We start from the raw sequence: 24108 nt of genomic DNA, 5'->3' as shown, positions 1-24108 counted from the left end.
TTTGTGGACAAGAACAGATTTTCAATACATAAATTTCTATGAACAATGCATGCAGGATCATCAGTTTGAGACTGTTACTCTATTCAGGTTTACTGGAGTCTCCAAAAGCAGATCTAAAAGAATGTATGGAGTCCATATTCAGCCACTATGCGGTTGCACTGCTGAATATACCCGCCTACCAGCTATCTTAAAGTTAGCTGGATATGTACAACCAGCTAACTAGAACAGGCCTATGGACCGACCAGTTAGCCACAGAAGGTTAGTTTTAAGATAGCTGGGTATATTCAGTGGAGAAATCACGCCGTTGAATACACCCTGATAGTTAGCCGGTTATGAATAACACAGCCGAATATCGAAGTTAGCCGCTTAAATTAAGTGGCTAACTCCACTCCTCCCCAGAATGCCTCTTGCCCATCTCCAGAATATCCCATCTTATCCAGCTAAATTCTAGTCACCCAGCTAGAATTTAGCTGGGTAAGGGCTGAATATAGCTGGGTAAGCCATTTAGATGGATAACTATTATGTTATCCATCTAAATGGCTTTTGAATATGGATCTCTGTTTTTATAAAAATGCTCAATTTTATTTTTTTTTTTTAAACACCTTGTATATGCCTTTCTCAGACAGCATACCCAAATGCAGGAATGGCCTGAGGGATGAAAGGAATAGGGATGTGAATCGGTACCGGACTCATTTCCGGTATTGGGTTTGTGTAACCACTGCGGGAAATCTTCATTCCCGCAGTTCTGAGCGTTTCTTTTCGGCTGTCCCGAGCCGAAGAAAAAAAAACCTCACCCAGACCCTTTAAATTTAATTATTTAGAATCTCCCACCCTCCCGACCCCCCAAAAACGTTTCTAAAGTACCTGATGGTCCAGCAGGGGTTCCGGGAGCGATCTCCCTCTCTCGGGCCGTCGGCTGCCAGTAAACAAAATGGCGCAGATGGCCCTTTGCACTTACCATGTGACAGGGGCTATCAGTGCCATTGGCCGGCCCCTGTGACATGGTAGAAGCAATGGACGGCCGGCGCCATCTTAAAAAATGACACGTGCCATCCATTGCTCCTACCATGTCACAGGGGCCGGCCAATGGCACCGATAGCCCCTGTCACATGGTAAGGGTAAAGGGCCATCTGCGCCATTTTGTTTACTGGCAGCAGACGGCCCGAGAGTGGGAGATCGCTCCCGGGACCCCCGCTGGACCACCAGGTACTTTAGAAAAGTTTTGGAGGGGGTCAGGAGGGTGGTGAATTCTAAATAATGAGATTTAAAGGGTTGGGTTGGGGTGGGTTTGGGGGTTGTTTTTGTGTGCCCTTTCTCCCCCCCCCCAAAACGATAAGAGAACCCCACAAAAATGTTGTGGGGTTTTCCTATCGCTTTCGGGAACCCCCCAATATTTGACGCGTTTGAAAATATCGTACGATATTTTCAATCATCAGAAAAACGATTCACATCCCTAGAAAGGAAGGCTCCTTGGAGACTAACCCTCAACCCTGCTCTTGTACCAGTAGGCCAACAATAGAGCCCGTGTCTTCCTTCCCTCACTTCTGAGGTGCACCCAAGCTCTGCTGTCCTTCTTGGCGAGGAGGTTCAAACCCATGCAGTTAGCAATCAGATTAATTGCTCAGTGATGACAAATTCAGAGTAATTCCAATTCTTGATATCATGGGGCGATTTTCAAAACTGACTGTATTAGGAAGAAGACCAAGACTGCACATGCTGTTCATCCATGGGCTTTCCGTCAGTTCTCACGGTGAAAGTACGTGTACTTTCTCTTTTGCCCATGCTCTGACTATGGGTAGAATTTTGCTGGAACAGTACATGTGCAGAGTTGAAAATCCAATCTACACATGTAAATTTTCCTCTTCTCCATCTAGACCTGCTCTTCCCCACTCCCCCCCCCCCCCCCCCCAAGGAACATCTTCTCTCAATGTGGCTACAAGGTAGCCATACTGAAGGAGGGGGAATTCCTAAACAGACTAACTCGGATAAAACGCTTAACCCTCGACAATCGCTGTGAAAATGTTTCATCTATCAGGCAGCACCACCAGGAAGTTACTATTTTAATTGTTTTCCTTTAAAATCAACAGCAACATTTTCTTTGAAGGGAGTTAGCTATTTTTGTTTTGATTCAACACCTTCCAAAAATAAAAAGGTCATCAGCTGGCTTATACTCAAAAACATCTGATTTTTCTTTATCTGAATCCAATTTTTTTCCCTCCCATAACTGTAAAAAGAAAAACACACTTACTGGCTCTATCACATTCAAAGGGGAAGAGTACGAGAGGCTTTCGGTGCTTCTGCTTCCATACATGCCCTGATAAATTAGCAAGAACATTCCAGCATTAATTACAACCCTCTGCAACAACCATTACCCAATTTAAACAGTAATGCAAAAGTTATATTTCTATTAGACTGTGACAAACTAGTGAACTTTAATTGCTATGCATGTGCACAAGTGCTTTGTACATGCACATTTGGCTGTAGAAGAGGCTTTACATTAAGCATCAGCAGTTGAACAGTGTTTGAAGGGTGACCAAGGATGAGCCACATCATATCTCTTTTCAACAGTTTTATTTTGCAGGGGGTGGGAGCAGCTATTTGTCAGATTGAAAGAAGATCTGGTACTTGAGTGTCAAGAAGCTGTCACTCAAAGCTTCGCTGGAGGGAGAACCATGATTAAGAGCAGCACATCTGCTGACCAGCACCAAAAAGGATGCAAGTCTATACAGCTCTCAGCAGAAGAATAATTTGAGAAGACAAACCCCAGGATGCACTAAAATCTCACATCAGTTCCAAAACTATCAACTGCCTTGTAGGTCTGTAGCCAAATATTTGTTTTTTTTTTATTTGGGTGACAAAAAAATAAAGGTAACAGATACCAGGGCAGGGCTGAATTTGAGTTCTAGCAAGTAAGATCCTGCAAAAAAAATGTTTCCTGTGAAAAGTACAAGTGGTACATACTGTGAGTAGCTGAGGTCTATAAGGTGAAGACATGTGTAAATGTCTCAGCTGCTCCTCTAGGGCTAGCAGGCGGTCCTCTAGCTGTTGCTCTAGATCATGAAGCTCCTCACGGACACAATTTCTCAAGATTTGAAGTTGGTCAGCTTCGTATCTATTGCAGAGGGAAAAAAAGATTGAAAGATATTAAATAAAATCTCATATGTGATGTAGGAGGAAGAAATATGGATTAATTAGAGATTGCATTCGTTTTTGCCAAATTAGACAATTATACAATAATTGCCCTTGATAGCCTGTTTTCTAATTTGGCATGGTTCCGATGCAACGAAACCCGAAAATAAAATTTGTTTTTCGGGTTTAGCGTGCACTAGCGCTAAAACGTTAGGCACATACTAACCCTCCCCGTTAGTGCATGCTAACCCGAAAATCGGGAGCCCACGAAAAAAAACCCGAACCGGGGGAAAAATGAAGTTCCCCACGGTTCACTGAAAATGAATTTTTAAAACTATGCACACCTCTAGTATTAATGAAGTCTGGGCTACCAAAAAAAAAATCACATGTAATTTAACACTTAATGCAGAAACCAAAGTTCAGCATAATTCTACAACACTTTTATATTTTGGTGGTGATATTACTTTTTTGTTTCAAGTTCTTTGTTTGGGGGGGGGGAGGGGGGGTGCCAGGGTTTACCACTTTTTTCAGTCAACCCTTAAAAAAAATTAAAAAAAAAAAAAAAAAAATATATATATATATATATATATATATATATATATATCCAGCATATTTGTCCAGCTAACAGGGTCATTCATCAAATCACATTAGGGCCCTAATGCTATAACGCATGCATTTTTTAATCACAGCGTGCATTGAATATGCAAATTTGCTAAATTTATTCAGGTGGGTGGATTTTGGGTGGAGTATTTGAAAACGAGATGTGGTAACGCTGTGTGCAATACCACAACACATGCATTATACAGACTATCAAGGGCGATAATGCTGGAAATAACTACATTCTTTACCTAGCGTTATGCCCTCCATTTCAGGCAGGAGAGATGGAATGGAGGAGAGAGAGAGAGAGAGAGAGAGAGAGAGGGGAGGGGAAGAGAGAGAGAGAGAGAGAGAGAGAGCATGCCTCTGGGGTGGCAGACATATTTAGAGTGAGGAAAGGTAGACAAAGATGAGATTTCTGCAATGTACTCTCGCCCTAGCTTGATAGCAGCTAGGTAGAGTGCGCAAACTAGGGCGAGAGTGCAATGAACAAATCTAATCTTTGTGTAACTTTCCTCACTCCAAAGCACATTAAATCTTCATTGATGTGCGCTGTGCTGTTCTTTCCTAGGACTGCACATGTTAAACTGCCCTGGTTAGACCATCACCAAAACCTCACCTTGAGCTAATAGCTGACTCTCCTACAGTGATATAAATAGTTTACTTATATGAGAGCCTTATAAAGAGTCTCTCTCTCTCTCGCCAGGAGCAGCCTCAAATGCAGAGATTTAAAATGTCCAAAATGCCGAGATGGTCTGACCACATTGGATATAGCCAGATAACTCTCTGGCTATAAACATCTCCAGCTGGCCACGGGTAGTCCAGGGGGCTTCCAGAGTGGAGCTTCATTATTTGGATAAGTTAGCTGGATAACCCTGATTTTCAGCATTATCCAACTAAGATTGCCAGATAACTTTAGAACAGCTGAGGAGCAGTCCCAAAGTTAGCCAGATATACTTATCCAGCTAATTTTAAGATAGCTGAGTATATTCCGTGGTGCACCCGTGCAGCTGAAAAACTTAGGATAATTTATCCCAGATGATCTGGCTAACTTTCCTAGCCAGCCAGCAACTGAATATAGACTTCAAAGTGTTTAGCCTCATGTATATATTTTTTTTTCCAGGGGAAAAAAATACATACATACATAATAATCTACTGGAGAAAGCAATCATTTTTAAATTTTTGATTCCAATTACATTGCTACCCTCTCTTTATGGGCTGATGGGTTAAAGTAGCTTAAGAAAAGCCTGGCCAAATTGACTGACAGAACATATACCTACATATTCCCAAACTACACTTACCGTTCCTCTTCAGTCAGGTGCTGATAAACCATTGTTTGCTGACGTAACATGCTCAATTCCAAATCCATCATCTGTGTTCTGAACAGATTCAGACTTCTCCTCATTACTTGTAATTCCTGGAACGTATTCTAAGGAGCGAATAAAAACACCCGAGATAGCACTCAAGTTACAGACTGTACATGACATAGTTCATCTATAAAAGTATCTAAAAAGTAGCGTTTAATATACCAAATGCACAACTTACTTCAAAGAGAGGTAGAATGGATGGCCTTTGAGTACTGTAACCAGCAGCTGAAAAATCGTTCCCTCTCATAGGATACTACAAAAAAAAAAGTGCACAAAGCATTGTCTTTCCATTTACTCTTGCACATAGTTATGTATGGCCTGTTTTAACGTGAGACCAAGGCTCCGCACCCATAAGTTGGAGATTTTTCTACCTGTCAGTTCAGACATAGCTGGCCAGGCAAATGAGGCTAATCAGGACTTCCCACCCAAATCGGAGTGCAGTCTGAAAAAGCTCAAAGAAAGTAAAATGATCATAAAACACCTAATGTATGTATCTGAATACCTCAAAAGCATGAAGCAGCTGACATTATCAATAATCACATTTGGAATCTGGAAGGGACACTGCAGACTGTGTGAATTACTGGAACGATAATTGAGAGCAAGACCAAATTCTTATTCCGTTTCACTCACAGAACCTGCACCAAGGGACTTACAAAGGCAGTAAGTTTAGTGGTTAGGTTGATCGCAGCTTGAAGAACTCTTCCTTCCACACTTGGCATTTGCTGGTGACCTCTTCTATAATGTTTCATGAAGATATGTATGGCGCTACGAGTTGTAGCTTTGTACATCCTTCCACTTAGCTGTATCTTTTATGTATTGTGGGTAGAATCTTGTACCTTAGGATCTTGCAGAATTAGATTTATTAAATAAGGGAATAGGCTTCTTTCAATCTTTTATGTGTTTCTGAAATACTGCTAAATCAATAAGAAATTATTTTATATGCAGCAAGCAAAAAAAAAATAAAATATGGTTTTCTAATTTTATGTTCTTTATAAATAAAACTTTAAAGCTCTTAATCTGTAAAGAATGTGGTTCCTTTTCAGACAAAGCAGAATTAGGATATATGATCAACAACATTTCATTTTTTGTTTTATATTCCACCTTTCGTGACTGATCAGATGCTTCAAAGAAGATTACACTTGGGTACCGTAGGTATTTTCCTGCTGGAGACACTGAATTCACCAACCCTTCTTGTTGAACAAATAGCAATCAAAACCAAACTTGAAAATAAAAAAAAAATAAAGACTAGTAGAACTTAATGGTCAAAAGCAGGATGCAGCACTGAGCCCAAAGCTACATTTAAATTCCACTAAGAAAATAGCAAAGGAAACCTTAGGACTTGCTAACTTAGCAGCCTTCAAAAATCTGACAATATTTATAACTGATAAGATGTCCCTCACAGATATAGCCTTAGTGCTATCACCACATCATGTACTTGTAATGCATTTGCATGCAGTCCCATATCCAGTCTTTGAAAATATGGTCATCTTCACAGATGACTTCAGTGGTGTAAACTTTCTATACAGCATAAGGAACTATATTCGTGCACTGTATTTGTTTTTTTTTTGTTTTTTTTTTTTAGCAGCTAGCAACCTCAAAATAAAATCTATTTCCAAATCTAATGTGACATTAACAATCAAAGTAGATGAATTAATAGAATCCTCCCAAGATTTCTCCAGAAAACTAGAAAAGTCCAAGGTATCAAAGGAGAACTGCTGCTTCTCAGTCACTTTTTTCTTAAATGGAGAGAGATAATAAGCTCTGAAGGCTGGGGAAGAGAATTCCTTGGAATTTACAATTTCTATTAAGTATTGGGGAAGTTCATCAGTCTCAAGTTCCATCATCTCAGTGCATTTTCCAGCATCTCAATTTTATTATGAAGATGCAAATTGTTTTTAATCAGGGAGCTCCAGCTCACCTAAATCTGTTCAATTTTAATCTACAATATGTCTGAACATTTCTTGCATGCCTGAACTTCTATTTTCTGATATTTGTGATTTAATGTAAATTCCTAGAAAGGAGCAGAAAAAGGGGATACTTGCTCAGATAAGGTAGCAATAGCACCCAGATGTCTTCAGATTGATGGCTTTAGGTCTGAAAAGAACTGAGTTGGAGGGATACAAAGGACAGAGTTCCACTTGCTGCAAGATCTTCACCTCCACAAGGGATTGCAACTGCATAAAAACAATGGGTTTGCCTCCAGTCTTCTCCACTCTGAGCCACTGCTCTCTGTTTCTCTCAGCCATGCTGCTTTTATTGTCTGCTCGTTTACCTCAAATGGTACTACTACAGTCAACACTATTGCCATTCCAGTGGTTCCAACTCCTGCTGCATCCAAACTGCCGATGCAGCAGTGTCCCCAGAAGTTCTTGTAACCAGTTTAGATGGATTACAAAATGTTCCCTGCAGCTCTGGACTTAGGGTAGTCTTCAGGTCTGGAGAGCCTGTCAGCCATCTTGTCTCAGTCAAATGATGATTTGTCAGCAAACTGGATTGCTAGAGTAAGCATATAGACAATAAACTGGTTTATTGGGCCAAGTGACTGTGAAACCATGGGCTTGGGAGGAAACTCTCATCCCTTTCCTTGTGCTTGTAATTCTCCTTCTAAAAAGCACATGTAGGCCACAGCATTTGTGTCAGTGTTTGCTGTTGATAATACTGGTCTTCTGCTGAGGGACCCGAGACAAGAACGCAGGGATAACCTATTTGTCAATCTTCTATAGAGTTGAAAGCACGATCTCTTTTTTCGAAATTTGTAAGGACTAAGAGGCTGATTTACTAAGCTGATCTTAAAACTGGATGAAAACATTAGCATTTGTTAACAGTGAGTTTTATCACAGCCTATATTACAATGAATCGGGCTCATTTACTAACGCATTAACATGCGGTAGGGATAAGTTTTGACTTATTATGAGGTAAAGACTTTCTTATCTTCTACAATATCTTTGACAATCTTGTCTACGTGTATTTTAAATAGTTGTTTGCCCTCAAATGGAATACTAAGCAGGTGAACTACAGAAGAAAAATCAGCTGGCCGCTGCCTGAGCTAGAGTCCACTATGCATTACATCTCCTGTCATGGCTTTAGCTGATAAGAAAATATCATAGGTTGCATCTACAATGTAATTAGGTTAAATAAGAGCAGAACACACAGAATGGCCCAGAGCAGATCTTTCCATCTTAAGTACCAATTTCTGAATCCAGGGAATCATAGTTCAAGAAGTCTATGTGGAATATACTGCTGACTGCGGAATCCTATTTAACTCCTATACCCTCTTCTGATGATCTAGAGAGACCTTTAATCCTGTAATCTACAGGAATAATTCTTTAGACAATATCAGAAATGACAGTCTATAATAGGAGCCTTAGACCATTAATTGTTTTCTTTTTTGTGAAGTTTTATAGTTTAGCCAATGTTCTGGTACCACACCCTTGCGATCAGGATGTACCCATTCATTTTTGGCCATCTCTTCTATAGCTGTGGCTAGAAAGATGGTTCCCCCCTCTCTGTTGAATGCCTAACAAAGGGTCTACTGAGGATTGTACTTAGTCATCTTAAAACTGAAGATTTAACCTCATGACAATTTGGTCAGAACTTAACATTAGAATAATTGAAAATCCGGAGTGCAACATCGTGGATCTTCTTTATCAGAGTTTAAAAATTTTGAATCTTCTAAGGGACAACACTGGCAACATGTGCTTTCTCTGAATAAAACTATCACAGACTCTATAGATGAGGGACTCTCTTTGCATCAGCTTGTATTAGAAAACAGTCATGTGGTTCTCTTTGGCTATCAGCAAATTAGCCACTCAGAGCAGAATTCAAGAAAGAAGCGGAAAGGACATATTAATCTGCTTTGATTGTCCATTTACTTCATTCTCCATTCTTAACTGAACAGAAGATTCCCCAGGTTTTGCAAGTCTGACTTTGTTCCTCACACAGAAGGCAATTCACCTGAGCTTTGACGCTTACTGGCAAGCAGCACATTTGGAGTAACAGCAGCTCTTATAATCTTATTTGCCATAATGTATTTGGCTTGTAATAAGGAAGGACCATCTTTAAAAAAAAAAGACTTTTCCCACAGTAACAGTGCCTCATTGCTTTCTGCACCTGAAGTTAGAACTCCTAGGCTGAAGCATAGATTGCCCCCTCAGAGTGCAACAACACATAAAAATGTCTTTTTTTTTTTTTTTTTAAGTCAACTTATATTTAAAGCCAGGTGTTCTAAGGGTTAGCAACCATTTTGCGGCAATAGGAAAAATGCTTAGTGCATAGAGGTGCTGATGCATAGGGTAACCCTATGCACTGTGCCCAGCCTAGTGCATAGGGTTACCCTCGGCTGGACGCACTAGAGTAACACCTGATGCAATAAGGGGATTACCGCATTCAAAATGCGTGCCCAAACAAACATGTAGCTAATAGCGCTTATCACATATAAATTCCATGTAGATGAGGCTATTAGCTATTACCCCAGATGCAGTAAATCCCTGGGCACCCAACATACACTTTTTAACCTGGCAAATTTAAACGCCAGCCCTGCAGCTGGCATTCAGTGATTTGCAAATCATGGGCTTATGAAAAAAAATCACAGAGGAGGAACCACAGAGAACAGTAGATCTACCAAAGATCTACTAAAAAAAAAATAATGAAATGGATTTATTATATAAAAAAAGTTTTTGGGATGCAAAATATATATGCGCTTCAGGCCATATATTGTGTATATTTTGCGTCCAGATTTTTTTTTTTTTTTATAATGGATACATTTCATTAATTCTTTCATTGATAGTGCTCTCTATGGTTCGTATTGAGCACCTGTACTAATAAGCATTAAGTCACGTCTCCTGGGGATTAGGGATGCAATTTCTCCCTAGTGTGTCCCTTTCAATGCACCATCTCATTTAAATAATGCATCGGGTACACAGGAGAGGTGGCTGTGCATGTATTTTAAAAAATGAGTGCCATTTTTACATGCGTCTTATTACATTGGCATGATAGTCTTTAAAGGGAACACAGTGCCACTTAAGAAAAGCCTTTTTTTTTTTTTTTTTTTTTTTAAAGCAGCTGTTTCCTTTGCCAAGTGTCTTGCTAGCTTTTCCCTAGAAAATACTGCAGGATCCAAAAGCAGCTTCTGGCAGCAGCTTGTAGGCTTTTTCCTACAGAGTAGCTAAAGTCTTTACATCTGGTTCCACAGGTTATTTTCTTTGCATTTGAAATTCTGTAACAGAGCACGGCACGCGATGTCTCACCACTGTGGAGAGTAAAGCAAAAAGTGGGAGGAAGTCCTGATCAGCCCAATATCACTAGCCAGTTGTGCTTGGAGTTAACAGGTAGAACAATCTGGAACCCTCATGCAGGCTTGTGACTGATGCAGACTGTTTGAGAGCGAGACAGAATAGGTAGTGGACAGCAGTAGCGAAGTGATGGTGAATATGAAACGCTACTGTGAAACAGATCAGTTGGGCAAACGCACAAGAAACATGCTAACCATGTCCTCTAATGAGAAACTGCCCAAGAGATTTCTACTACTGTATGCAAATGACACTTATGATGCTGCTGCTTGAAAATAAAAAAAAAAACCAAAGACATACAAGTTTACGTATTCATTAGCAATTTCCTTATACAATGGTTGAGAAAAAAACCCAGGACCGTAATCTGTCAGTCTGCAAGATGTGACCATGTGCTAAAATCCTTTAATACCTCACAAGGCTCCAACCAACAGCAACACTATTCAAGTATACAAAACTGCATTTTAAATCTACTGATCTTTTAACTGAAGCTACACTACTTGGAGCACACTATAAAGGGTTAAAAGTTAATTTAAAAAAGATTCAGAAAGGTAGAGAGTTATGGACATTTTACAGCTTTAGAAGCTTGCGTTTAAGTATTGGATAACATATAAATCTTTTTTTTTCTGACTAGGCAATGAAGTCATAATTAAGTAATTACATAACAGGGTGTGTTCGAAAACTACACACAAAATTATAACACTTGTGAGAGAGTGCAGTTATGCAATACACACCTTTCCCATGCCTGATTGGGCATAGTCAAGTAATTGTGTCTAGTCAGCAGACCAAGCTACATACATAGACTTGCTTTTAATGCTTTAAATTAGAGATGTGCACTGATTTTGTTTTCATGTCATTTTCGTTTCAGGGTGTTTACAGTCAGATTTCATTTTTATAACTGTTCAGGAGGTAGTTATTTCATGTTTCCGAGTTAATGCGCACTAACGTTGCCATAGTTTATTTCATTAAAAATTAATGCACAGCCCTACTTTAAATAAATAAATGGGATGCTCTTCGCAGAAGGTAGAGCATGATAACAGTTTAATTTCTACAAACACAAATAGAAGACTCACCAACTTTCTGTCATGTTAAATACCATGCTAATTATTGTTGATTTCGAGCAAAATAAGTGACCAAATTCAAACATTAATTCAGAAATGGACAATGGTCATTGTATCCAGTACTTACAACCTATAGCTGTGCGTGAAAATGGCTGCAGAGATAGCAACAAAGCTGTTGCCTGCATGTACTTCTACAGTATGGATTATGGCATATATTTCCTGATAAACTTTTATCAAACATACAGCTGAAATTAACATTCATGATTCTGTGCCACTTGCTCCTCTGCTTTCCGGTGACCTAACAATGCAACAGCATTTTGCTAGGTATTTTAACACTTCTCACCAGCTCTGAACTAGGATGGGATTCTGGTTTACAGAAAAGATGGATTCTCCTCCACTTTTTCACAATTATATTGAATGGAGGAAGGGATTTACTTATTTTTGATGCAAGTAATATTTTTGCTATAACAAAGCAATGGTTTTCCCCTTTAAACCACAAAAGGTTTAAAAATGAAGCAAGTAATAGCAAGGTGTGCACTAAAAAATTCCAATATCCACCCAAGTGCTCTGTGACAGTGAGTCTAGCACCTTAAGCTGCTAGCAAATGCATCAAAATCCTTTACAGTGCACATCCGACTGTATCATTGTACATATCAGATGTCCTGGAACAAAAATTATTGCAATTATGTGGCTCCCCAACCCTTGTTAATCCATTGTAAATAAAACCAGTGAGGCTCCCCAACTCTTGGTTAATCCATTGTAAATAAAACCAGTGAGGCTACAGTACATTAAAATGTCAAACGTGCCTTCTTCACTTCTGCATAGATTTACAGTCACATGATGCGCTTTGAAAACTCACAATGCTTCATTTCTCAATCATTGTATAAAAATAGTAAACATCAAAATAAGTGCAGGTCCATCTAGGACAGTAGTAGATGGCAAATCATGGGGAGAGTTTACCTTGAGTTCTACGTTGCCCGCAGAGCTATGCAACCATACCTGGGAAAGATTCTGGAGTGAGCTCCTAATATCGTGCAGTACTCTCCGCAGCTGCATTTCAGTGGTAGAAGGAGGGTTCATGGAACATGGTCTCTGGGGAAATCCGCTAAATCTCTGTGAATAGGGGCAGCCAAAAGGAGACATCAGAGCGCTACAGGAGGCTCCAGAGACACTGGGGATGCTATGGTTGCTCCAAGTCCTTGTGTGCTCACACAGTGGTCTGTCTTGCCAGTCAGAGTGGACAGAATGAAGGGAGCATGACGACTGAGACCTGTGGGATGGTGCATGAGCTGAACAGGTCTGGGGTCTGGTACGAATGGATTCATCTGGAAGCCTATTCAAGCTGCTCCTGGAACTCTCTTTTTTCATAGATGAAGAGGAGACGACAAATGTGGATTTACATGCAGCCAAAGTATCTTCCTCATTTGCCCTTTCCACGTCCTCCTCAGGTGAGTACTTGTATGTGAAGGAAGGGGGGCTACACTTGGTGGCTTTTCCTGGCGATAAGCGGACACTTACAGATGACACAACTCTCACTGGACTGATGCCCGTGGATGGTAGAGACTGTGTTCTTCTCAAAGGGAAACCAGATTTTGCAAAGTCACGTCTCTGCTTCAATACATCTCTTGCCGTAAGCATACTGTGCCCTGCTCTACAATCATCAACCTGAGACACAGTACACACTTTCATCTTGGCTCTCTGTAGAACAACGTTCACACGATTTATTGGAGAAGATTCCGTATGCTCAACATCAAATCTTCTGTCCTCTGTAGAACCGGACAAACAATTCACTGGTCTAGAAATGTGATGCGTCATATATGGGGTCACGTCGTATTCACTGCTGTTCTCAACATCACTCTCACCAGTACTCTCTTGCTGCAGCAAAGACCCATCTTTAATTAAAGAATTACCAATGTTTTCCTCAACTTCCTTCCCCTGATCAGCATTTGCATCGTCCATGTCCTTCAATGTACTAGTTAGTTTACTTTCAGTGCAAGGACGTGCTTCATTATCACGAATCAAAATACTTGACAGCTCTTCTGCTGGGCTCCCGGAAAACAATGGTGTTTTGTCCCCTGATATTTCAATGGGGCTGAAAAATTCATCATCGATATCGAAGTCATGAAAGTCTGGAGCTTCTTTCAACATGGGCGTCTTGAGGTCTTCACTAACTAATGTTACTGTGGTCTCACTGTCACAGCTGTCGGCACTGCTACCCATGGCTTGGAGAGATTCGTGTGCCTAAGCAAGGAAGACAGAAGCATGTATTAGAACTTAGAGGGTTCCCAGAAAGAGCTCCAAGTTACAGTTCCTCAGGCTCTCTTTCCCAATGCTTGCTACATCCTGTGCTGAGCATGCTAGGCCAAAACTATGTAAATATGATGTGCATGAACTAAAACCAAAACCAATACTTTTTTTGCACATGCACAGAAATTGTTTAACAGTAGATGGCACCAAGCTATCAGAGAAGGATAAAAGATGGATTAAACAATGGCACATTGAGTTTCCTGACATATGAGGAAATCTCAAGTTTCTGGTATCGAGGGAAAACACTGTTAGTCATTCTAAATGCCCATAAAAACTAGAGCATACAGAGAGTATCTCTCACCCACTGGACACTCAATTTTCTCTTAAGAAAGGATATAATGAATGTATGGGGGGGAGGGGAGGAGACTGTCTAGAAAAGAAAGACCAGTTCTGAAAGGTCAGCATTTCTTTTTAAATTTCTGGTTTCTGACATCTTTCAACTTCTTTGGATGACTTCCAATTGGGGGAAAGGGTGTGCGTGTGTTAGGCGGGGTGGGGAGCGGGCAGAATTGCTAGAATTTCTCTAACACACAAAAAGGAAGAACTCCATGGGATCAACTGCTCAGCAGATTTATTATTTAGTCATTTTATTGACTCAATGTCAGCAACTATTTTATTTTGCTGAAAATGCTGCTGCCGCTGTTGTAACATTAAGACAGTTATAGGTAAAGTCCAAGTCACTTTAGTAAAGACAGAAAAGCAAGACAGCTCTCCCTTACAACGGAGGGAGAAATGTGCTCAAACTACCAATTTATCTATAAAAGGAAAAAAAAAAAAAGCCTTCATACAAGCATGCACAGGTATATACACACATCCCATTTCACCTGAAGAGAATTAATATCCGTAGTCGGATCTTCAGCAAACCCACTGCTATCAGAGTGCTGACTAGCAGTTCTCAATAGATCTATGAAAGAAAAACAGAAAAGGTGAGTCACAGGCCTTTTGCAATTTACACTCACCATTTTACATCTACACAGCATGAATGCAGCTGCCATTAAAAACATTAAATCTGTCCAATTTGTTTACGCTCAGTCAAAGAAAGCAAGATGAACGGGACAAGGTAGCCTCTGAATGCACAGCAAATTCACTGGCTACACGAGAAGGGCTGGCAGGGGGGGGCAGAGGCCCAGAGCCCGATTCTACCCGAACCCAGAGCGAGTGACAGCAGGGGCATGACAGCACGCGCGCTGCAGGGCCGCGTGTGCATGCTCCCTGTTCCTGCGGTGATCCTGCCACTTGCTCTAGTCGCGGCACCTGTTTTCTGAAAGTCAGCCCAAAGGACTGTGGGTGAAGGCTGCAGCAGGCCCGCCACAGGGACAGCGAGCGCACGCTGGATGTTAGGTCCACCGGGGTGCAGGGGAGAGCTCTAGGGGAGGATTACTGAGGCCAGTATGTGTGTGCGGGGAGGGGGGAAGGACACTGGAGGCTGGGAGGGAAAGCACCTCGTTCTTAAGACTCTGAACTCTGGGAACACCTTATACGACTGACAATTTGTCCATCCAAATACAATTTTCTTCAGCACACATGTGGAAAGCAACATAATTAAAACTTCCATGCAAGGCCAGGTGAAAACAGACACATGGAGGGGGAAACAGAGGAGCTGCTGGTTGAAGCTGGCAGGGTTCCTCAGGCCTCACCCAACTGACAACAAAGGCTGCTCCTGTCTCTTTATGAGGCTGTGAGAACCCAAGATTTGTAGCTGTCCAGTCACCTCGCCAGGTGGCCACAGAATCCCAGAGACAGTCACTCTGGTAACAGGAGGTGAGGGCATAACATAAGGCTGAGAGGGGTGGGGTGGGAGGAGAGAGGACTGCAGCTGGATAGGGTGAGGAGGGGTGGACGAGAGAGAGCGAGTGCTGCTCTGGATGATGGGGGGGGGTGGGGGGGGAATCTGCACTTTCCACTTAATAACTGCACTCAGATTCCATTACAACAAAGTATTAAGGTGTGGGGAGTGGCAGTGACTGCATTTCAACGCTGGTGAGTTAAGTGCCGAGGGTAAGCCTTTGGAAATTTTGTGCACTCCATGCAGTACACCTCTCCAAACGTCCTATTTTTGGAAGTTATTGTAATACGTAACACTGTGCAGTATTAAACAATTGCATTTTCTGTACAAATCTTCAATTACCGGTACTTAAAACTTTGTTGAACATCAGACAAAAGGCCCCGCTCTATAGCATAAATGAAACATTCTCATGCGCTACGTTAGTCTGCGACTAGGAACTTTTGACGGCTACCGCATTTTTTCGAGCCCTGCTCAGCTACCATGCAGCGGCACTAGGCAAAAAGAATGATTACACTACCACAGTCAGTAACAGTACGCAGTAAGGAACCAGTGCGGGTTATTTCCTAAGCCAGAAAGTGCGCTGTTCTCGGCTTTTTCTGGAGGTTACCTACCGAAACGGTCTCCAGTGCTCCTGCGAGTGCACTGCTGCCCGTGCAGTGAGAAGACCATGGAGCTCGTGCACAGACAGTTGCAAGGGTGGAAGCTTCCCACTGGCCCAGGCACGTGCAGTTCTCCAGAAGGCGGCCCCCTTCCCCCAATCTGCAGCCAAGGGAAGGCCCCCTGAGCCCCACATCTTTTAAGTAGGTAGCATAGAAATCATATGCTAAACATCCAGAGAGAGGCACTAACGTTTCACAGTCTGACCTGGCACCAGCACAACCTGAGTATATTTGCCAAATGCCCGGCCCTGCCCAGAGTGCACTGGCAAGTTTCGGGGTGTTTTGTTTTGTTTTTTCTATACGACATTCTGATTAGCTGTCTACAAATCAATCAGCAGCAATAACTGTGAACCCTTGTGTTTGCCAATAATCTCATTCAGCCATCCAAATGGAAAACAGGAAATGGAATCCCAATAACGAGCGAGGCATACGCTGGCATACGGTTCTCATTTGAGAGTGTGTGTGTGTGTGTGTGTGGAGGGGTGGGGGGGAGAAGAGTGACTGTTTATATTACTACGGGGGTGCATCTGCCTAGGCTATGAAACATAATTATGCCAAAGTAAACCGAGGGTTCTCTATCCCATGGCGATCCGAGACTTTCTGGTCCCCGGCTCAGAACGGACAAGCAGGATCAACTCAAGAGGCTGACACTTCTTCCCCTCCATTTCTGGCGTTGGAGCCCTTGTGTAGGGCTTCGCAAAATACTGCAGTGCTGCCTGGTCTTTAACCACAGCCCTTGCCATTGCCTCTCCCACTGGGCCTAGAGCAGAGTGGATTGCCAGAGAACAGGGGACCAGGCAGTGCAGTGGAGACGCTGAAGTAGGCGGTGGTAGGGGGGATCTCGGGCAACTGCGGCCTGTCTCCTCCTCGCAGGCCTCCTACCTGACCAAGCACTCTGCCATAAACCTTTCCAGCAGCAGGGCCGAGAATAGGCTGTGGGCACCCCACTGGCAGGCTATAGTGCCACAGCAATACCACACACACAAAAAAAAAAATAGAAGCATGTAGAGAGTAACAGAGCACAAGCAGGTGGGTGAGGGTGGGGGAGATAGAAACAACAGAGGAGGGAAAAGAACGAAGAGGGGAAGAGGAAAGATTGTGGTGGTTGGGGAAGGGGTAGGCAAGCTAACAGACAGAGAGCAGAGGCATGAAGGGGGATTGGAAGCAGTCTATACCCTGCACCGATGCGAAAAGGAAAAACGAGGGAGAAATACAGAGGCGGGAGGAAGAGCAGCACAGAAGGCAGTTGAGATAAGCTACGGCGAAGGAAGGGGAGATGGTGGGGAGGCAGAGTAGGAATGGCTAAGGAAAAAGCAAGGAGCAAATAGAAAAAGGAAACCAGGCATTTGGGGCATTTTCTGGGGCACAAGTGTGCCATAATCACTTTATGTACAGGCATGTGTCGCCAGTGAATGCGTAGGAGGGAAGGGGGCCTGCTATTTCCTTCACATTACCTTGCTGGTGGCACCCGAATGAAAGCTGCATTACAGCCTACATGGCAATTTGTGGCACTGTCATACGACCAGTAAATGCCAGCTGAGTTGCCCCTTCACATCTCAGGTTAAGCAAGCCTAGCAAACATAAATTATTTTTGACTAGTGCAGGTGAACCTGATTAAAATAAGGACACAAAAAAACTCCACACGAGAAATAAGAATTGCAAACTCAATACCATAGACCAACAGTATGCAGTACCGAGCATTCAGCTTAACTCTCGTTCTGTTTGCTCCCGAAGTCCATGTTATTTTTAACGAACGTTCCTTGTCCAGCCAGATGCTGGTCTCTTTCTCATCCGGATTCTTCTGATCAATTATTGCTCCCCAACAAAACAAGCTCAAAAACACCCCTACATCAAAACTTTAAAACCACCACAAATTACCGCATTAAAGCAAAAATAGAAGGCAACTACCCAAGTCTTGTTACTGAACAACCTCATTATGGATGACCATGTTTTTGCCTTGTGGCTTTACTCTACTGCCACTTACATGAGTGATGAAAACACTTTGCATGGATGAGTAACTTGAAACGTCTTACAATACTCTGCCTGTGCATGCATGCATGCCACTTGCCAACAGTTACCCAAAGACAATTATACATTGCCATGCTTTTCCAACCCCGCCCCCACTAACCAACGCAAATCCACACTTTCGCAAGAACAAAACAAGTATCAACTATACTGGAACAACAAGTTCAGTTGACATTAAAAGGAGACTGCCCAAAAACCACATGAGAGGGCTAACCATGATACTGCATCCTTTTAAGACTTTTTCCTAGAAGCATAGTTTCCAAATTTGGATCAAAGGAGATTTTTCATCCATCTTGGAAGTAGGGGCAGGGCCATCCTTGGGGGGGGGGTGAAGGGTGGGTGGCAGAATTGGGGCAACCACCCTAGGCCCCAAGTTTGGAGGGTACTCCCATGCCACCTCATATCAGCAACTTCCAATGATTCCCGCCCCCCCCCCCCCCCCCCACACACACACACTCACACACCAACCTCTACCCCTAATGCAATTCCCTACCATCAGCAGAAAGAGTCTGAGCGCAGCACTTCTTACCTGTGTCTGGCCTTGTGCTCTGCTGGCTTTGATATAAAATCTGAACCGTGCGGGGTTTTGTAGTTTCATGGCACCTACCAGCCCCACATATTTCAAACTTCAGATTGAAACTGGCAGAGGAGGCAATAGCCGCAAGTAAGAAGAGCTGTTCTCCAAATCCTCCTGCTAGCAGGAAGGGATCGACAATTGTTCTGGGAGGCCAGGGAGGGAAGGAAAGAAGATGATTGCCCTGGGTGGGGGGAGGGTGGTTATTTGAGAGATACACAGAGATGATAGTGCCAGGGGCTCCCCCTCCCCCAGACATCTCTGCGAGGAGGCATATGCTCCATTTGCATGAAGACATGCACGCATAGACCCCTGCTTCTCACATGCAACAATTCCACTGCTCTTCACCGAATGACTAGCTGCAGACACAGTTCTTGTCGAGGACATGAAGTGATCCATTTTTAGCCTCGATTCAAGAGAACAGAGGCTTATCAGATAGTAAAATGCCTGTGTGTGTTGCGGTTTGTGCTTTTATGGGTGTGTCCCCTCCTTTTAACTTTGGAACGGCCTCAAACTGTGGAGGAAGGATCTGGAGAGGGTGCAACCACATCTGACTTTCTCCGCTTCTCAGGGTGCAGGAATAGGGAAAAGTTAGCAGTTTACTCATATACTGGGCGGGAAGTTGTAACCCAGGATGTCTAGAATATCACACTTTCTACTTGTTTCATATTATCAGCAAGTGCAAGTCAAAATTACAATAATCCTTCTTCAAGCACAAGGCAGCTGCAATGCATGACACCATTTCATCCCATAAACCCGTTTCAGGGCAGGTGTAAAAGTCACTCCGAATCTTGGTCTGGTAAAGTTTCTATGTTCTGCTGCCTTCTCACCTCTTCTGTCTATAAAAGAAGCAGACCAGCAGCAAAAAAATGTCAATTTAAGTAAGTGTGTGGGGGTTTTTTTTGTTAAAGATTTTGAAAATACATTATTAAAAAATGTCCAAGCAAAGTGCCTTAATGCCCTCTTGGTGTTTTTTTTTTTTGGAGGGGGGGGGGGGGGTCATAAGCACCCATTACTTTGCTATTTCTATTTTGTGTTTGTTATTTATTTCTACTTAATGGTACCAGTTTCTGTACTTATGTAAAACATGGACAAATGCAATTCAAACCCTCACTTTAAAAAAAAAAAAATATATATATATATATATATATATATTTGTGGTTCCCACTATCTCCTGTTCTGTTGCAAAACCTAAACTGAAAGCTGAACATATTTTTCACTGGAATTCAATACATTTACTAGGGCATGTTCACACTTACAATCTATGATCTCTTGGTGGTTCTGAAGAAATACTAAGCAAATTGCATCTTTATGACTTACCTTTGCCCAATTTGTCTAGCGCCAGCTGGCAGATAGCTGGAACATGTGGTGCGTCTCCTTCTGTGCTCTGCACCTAAAGACAATATTAAAATTTTACATTCCATGCTAGATTAGTTACAACCGACTATGCAGCATTCCATTTGCACGGTGGGTAGTGACACCATGAACTCACAAAGCACTGACAATGCTCGGGGCCACTCCAAACACATCCGCCTTACCCTTCTGGTGAGGGGTCTGGGTCTTTTTTTTTTTCTTACAAGCACTGGAGGAAAACGTTTGATGTGTAGAGTCAGCTGCTATCAAGTTATCTCTAACTCCGCTTTTGTGGTGTCATTTTCATGAACAGCAACCAAAAATGTTGCCTTTGGCTTCTCTACATTACCACTTGGAAATACCTGTCACACAGTTAGAAGTAGGTTAGGCTATCGGCCCGTGGTCTGCTTTTAGTCTGTGCGCATCTACATACTGATATAAATGATTTCATGATACATCAAGCAGTTAAATTCTTGGAAGAAGCGTTCTACAAACCACTAAGTGGAAAAATATATATTAAAAAAAATAGCCCGCATCCCCCTTCTTGCAATACGGTTCATACTTTTTATCAAAAATGCATAACAGGAAGACTACAGTCTTATCAGAATAGAACCACCATTCTCACATTTTGTATTCAAAAGATTAACTACCAGTTTACATGACTGATGCAGACAGACAATTCTAACTCAATACATCCCATATAAACAAGTGTGGACTTCTGCTACAGTACAAAATCCAGCAGGGAGAATGTCAACTGAATAACTGCACCAGTTCAAGACAATAAACGATTCGCCCAATATCTGTATTCTGACATAATTCTATATTTTTAAAAATTATGTGTGTTAACAAATGCAACTGAGACAAGAATTCTGAGGCATGCATAATTAAAATTAACACGCCTTAGAAACACAGAAACATGACAGCAGGAAAAGACTGTATTGCCCATCTAGTCTGCCCATTGGTCCAATCAATTTAGCAATATAATTCTCATCACTTCCTTAGAGATCCCCTGTAATTATCCTATACTGTTAAATTCAGATACTGTTTTTGTCTCCACCACTTCCACTGGGAGGCTGTACCACACATCCACCACCCTCGCTGTAAAGAAATATTTCCCACAGTCTACCCCCTTTCAACCTCAACTCATGACCCTGCATTCTAGAGCCTCCTTTCCACTGAATAAAGCTCACCCCTGGGCATGGAAGTCTTTAAGATATTTGAACAGCTGCCTAGAGACTGCAGGCCATAGGTGGAGACACAATAAGAATGCAGGAATCCCAACATAGGGTTGTATGTCAACCTCTTGAAAACTCCTTATTGTAAAAGAAAAAGATTAAGATACAATGAAACCATATGGATGTAAAGCTATAGCAGAGTAATTTCTCATCTTTTTAACATTAGTATCTACAGAGAGCAATTTTCAAGTCTGTGTAGGCATGCTGAATTCTTCACTATACCACACTAAGATTAGCCTCACTCCTTGCTAACATCTCTGACTGTAAGAAAAATGAAAGAACGCAACAGTTCCTGGACAGCCACTCCCTTCCCCTCCCCTTCTCCCACCCGCACCCCAAATACAGAAAACCATTACCTATAAGGAGCTTACCAAGGAACGTCAGTAAGTTTGTATGGAAACTGGCTCCATCCAAAAAAAAAAAAAAAAAAAAATGCAAGATGAATCCAAATGGCAAAGCACAAGATAATATACAACCCCGGTCTTCACCGTAGTATTAAAAGAAGCTTCTCCCCTCAAGAGCTGGTATGCGGAATGACAATTTTAATAAGCTGGCAGTTTAAAATCCACAAAAATCCCCACACATACTCCCTTACTCAATACCCAAAATCTTAACAGCTGCTTTTCCCTGCATTTCATGTGCACTGACTGCAGTCCCAGCACAGCTGATGGAGCTGTAAAACTGACAAAAAGGGAAAAAAAAAAAAAAAAAGTCTACCCTTTTGCCAAGAAAGGAAAACAAAAATCAAAATAAGCAGAAGAAAGGAAGTGAGTGCTTATCTCTGTGCACAGTGGAAGAAGCCATATTCCACTGGCAGGCTGAACTTCTTACAAAAACATCTGGCAACAAAATAAAATAGTAAGGAAACATCCCTGTACCCAAACTGCAGTGGCTCCAGTCCTCACAAAAAGATTTCCCCCAGAGTCTCCTTCTATTAAAAAGTTGCTGGAACACTTTGGAGACACGTGAGAACTATTTGGGGAACAGATCTACATTATGCCACCCTTGCAGCTAAGCAGCCAAAACTAATGAGAATTTTTTTTTTTTGTTTAGAAAAAGTGTTGCTCTATATCTGCGACTTAACTGTGTGGAGCAGTTTGCAGCCATAATGCAGACAATGCGCTAGTTACTATGAGCTTCGAGAGAGTGTAAAGCCGGTTCTTGGGCATGAGTATGACTAAATACAAACAGCAGAAACACCATCAATAATCAAGAAGTAAATCAGAAATCTAAATGTACATTAAAAATAAAGTCACTGAATGAGAACCGTTCCAACCATAATTGGAATTCACATTTTGTACTGTTGCTTTGAGGGGTGGGGGTGGGTGTGGGGGGGGGGGGGGGAGAAGAAACTAGCTGGCTGTTTTTCTGTTTCTGCTTTTCTAATCATGCCACTTGTTTCCTGGTCTCTATAGCAGCACATTATCTGTAGCTGGGCAGTCAGCCAGGCCTCTTTTTTTTTTTTAAATACATAGCACTGTTCATTGAACTTGATCCTACAGCGATAGGCTGCCCGTATCTTAGCACTACAAACCCAGTATATGCTTTCCCGGAAACGGGGATATCTAGCTGGGTGCCTTTTTATAAAGAAAAATAAGACATTTCCCAGAGTTAGTGGGGTAGAAAAAGCAATTTCAAAACTGCATCTCACAGCAATCTAGAACACACAAGAAGATTACTGTATTTCTCGACTACTGTTACTGTGGTCTGAATCCAGAGGGATGACACAAAGCTGGATTGTTTCATTGTAAATTCTCTTGACGTTTTTCCCCACAATACAATTTAGAACACCAATTGATAATCGTGTTCAAAAATTCTAAGCAACAAAGCAAGAGAGACCATGAAATTCTACTTATTTGCAATTATTGTTCTCAAAAAATATACCATTCCAGCAGATCATAATCATGTACCCGTTTGAAAGAGATTCTCCTGACCGCTGGAATATTTTTAAAGTTTACATACCAATCTGTATCAGTTTCCCAACCCTATCCTGGGGGCATACCTATCCACTCAGGTTACCAGGATTGCCAAAATGAATATGCATGAGATAGATTTGTGTACAATGGAGGCAAATGCATGTACATCTCATGTGCATTCATTGCAGCAATCCTAACAATCCAACTGGATAGGTGTTTCCCAATTCAGGAGAGGATTGGGAAACATGACACCAAATCAGGGGTGGCCAGCTCCAATCCTCAAGAGCCACAAACAGGCCTGGTTTTCAGGATATCCACCATAAATATGCATGAGATAGATTTACATGCACTGTCTCCATTGTATGCAAACGTATCTCATACATATTTATGGTGGATATCCTGAGAACCAGGTTCTCTTGAGGACCAGAGTTGACCACTCCAGCACTAGATAATAGTAGAATCATTGGAATTACATGCCTCAGTTGGAGCCTGGACTAACACACAGACCCCATCAAAGGCCCAAGCTCGTCTGACTGGGCTGCAGTGCAAGACGTGGTAGTGGATCCCTGCTAAGACCGACCAAAAAAAGGATCTTTTATAGAAAAACAGGTCTGTAAGGGATGACTTCAAGGTAAGGAAGGTCACCTTGACCATAGTCTAGATATCTTCTAACTCAGGAGAAAGCAATTCCAGGCCTCAAATGCCACAAGCCAATATCCAATACATCCACATTGAATATTCATGAAGTACATCTGCATGGAAATACATCTCATGCATATTCATTAATATCCTGAAAATACAATTGGTTTGCAGT

The 24108-nt window shown here is 42.0% G+C and overlaps 1 protein-coding gene and 1 long non-coding RNA gene across 3 annotated transcripts in view; one reads left to right on the top strand and one right to left on the bottom strand.

Annotated features, from left to right (window-relative positions):
* Nucleotides 1-2953, top strand: part of LOC115093738 — a 31190-nt gene extending 28237 nt beyond the window's left edge. The window contains exon 4 of the long non-coding RNA XR_003857397.1: nt 2569-2953. This is a non-coding gene — a long non-coding RNA (uncharacterized LOC115093738). The remainder of the gene's footprint in view (nt 1-2568) is intronic.
* The window catches only part of ITPRID2 (ITPR interacting domain containing 2), an 88083-nt gene that overhangs the window by 22741 nt on the left and 41234 nt on the right, over nt 1-24108 (bottom strand). For both annotated transcript variants that reach the window (XM_029605921.1, XM_029605919.1), the window contains exons 9-15: nt 20111-20183; nt 14571-14650; nt 12439-13680; nt 5272-5346; nt 5028-5155; nt 2962-3112; nt 2249-2314 (exon numbers count right to left, since the gene is read on the bottom strand). In XM_029605921.1, the coding sequence (XP_029461781.1) occupies nt 2249-2314; nt 2962-3112; nt 5028-5155; nt 5272-5346; nt 12439-13680; nt 14571-14650; nt 20111-20183 (1815 nt within the window). The remainder of the gene's footprint in view (nt 1-2248; nt 2315-2961; nt 3113-5027; nt 5156-5271; nt 5347-12438; nt 13681-14570; nt 14651-20110; nt 20184-24108) is intronic.

Source organism: Rhinatrema bivittatum, chromosome 6 (assembly GCF_901001135.1).
Source record: "Rhinatrema bivittatum chromosome 6, aRhiBiv1.1, whole genome shotgun sequence".
NCBI classification, from domain to species: Eukaryota; Metazoa; Chordata; class Amphibia; order Gymnophiona; family Rhinatrematidae; genus Rhinatrema; species Rhinatrema bivittatum.
Note: the sequence above shows the minus strand (reverse complement) of the source record. Positions and strands in the feature narration are given on the sequence as shown.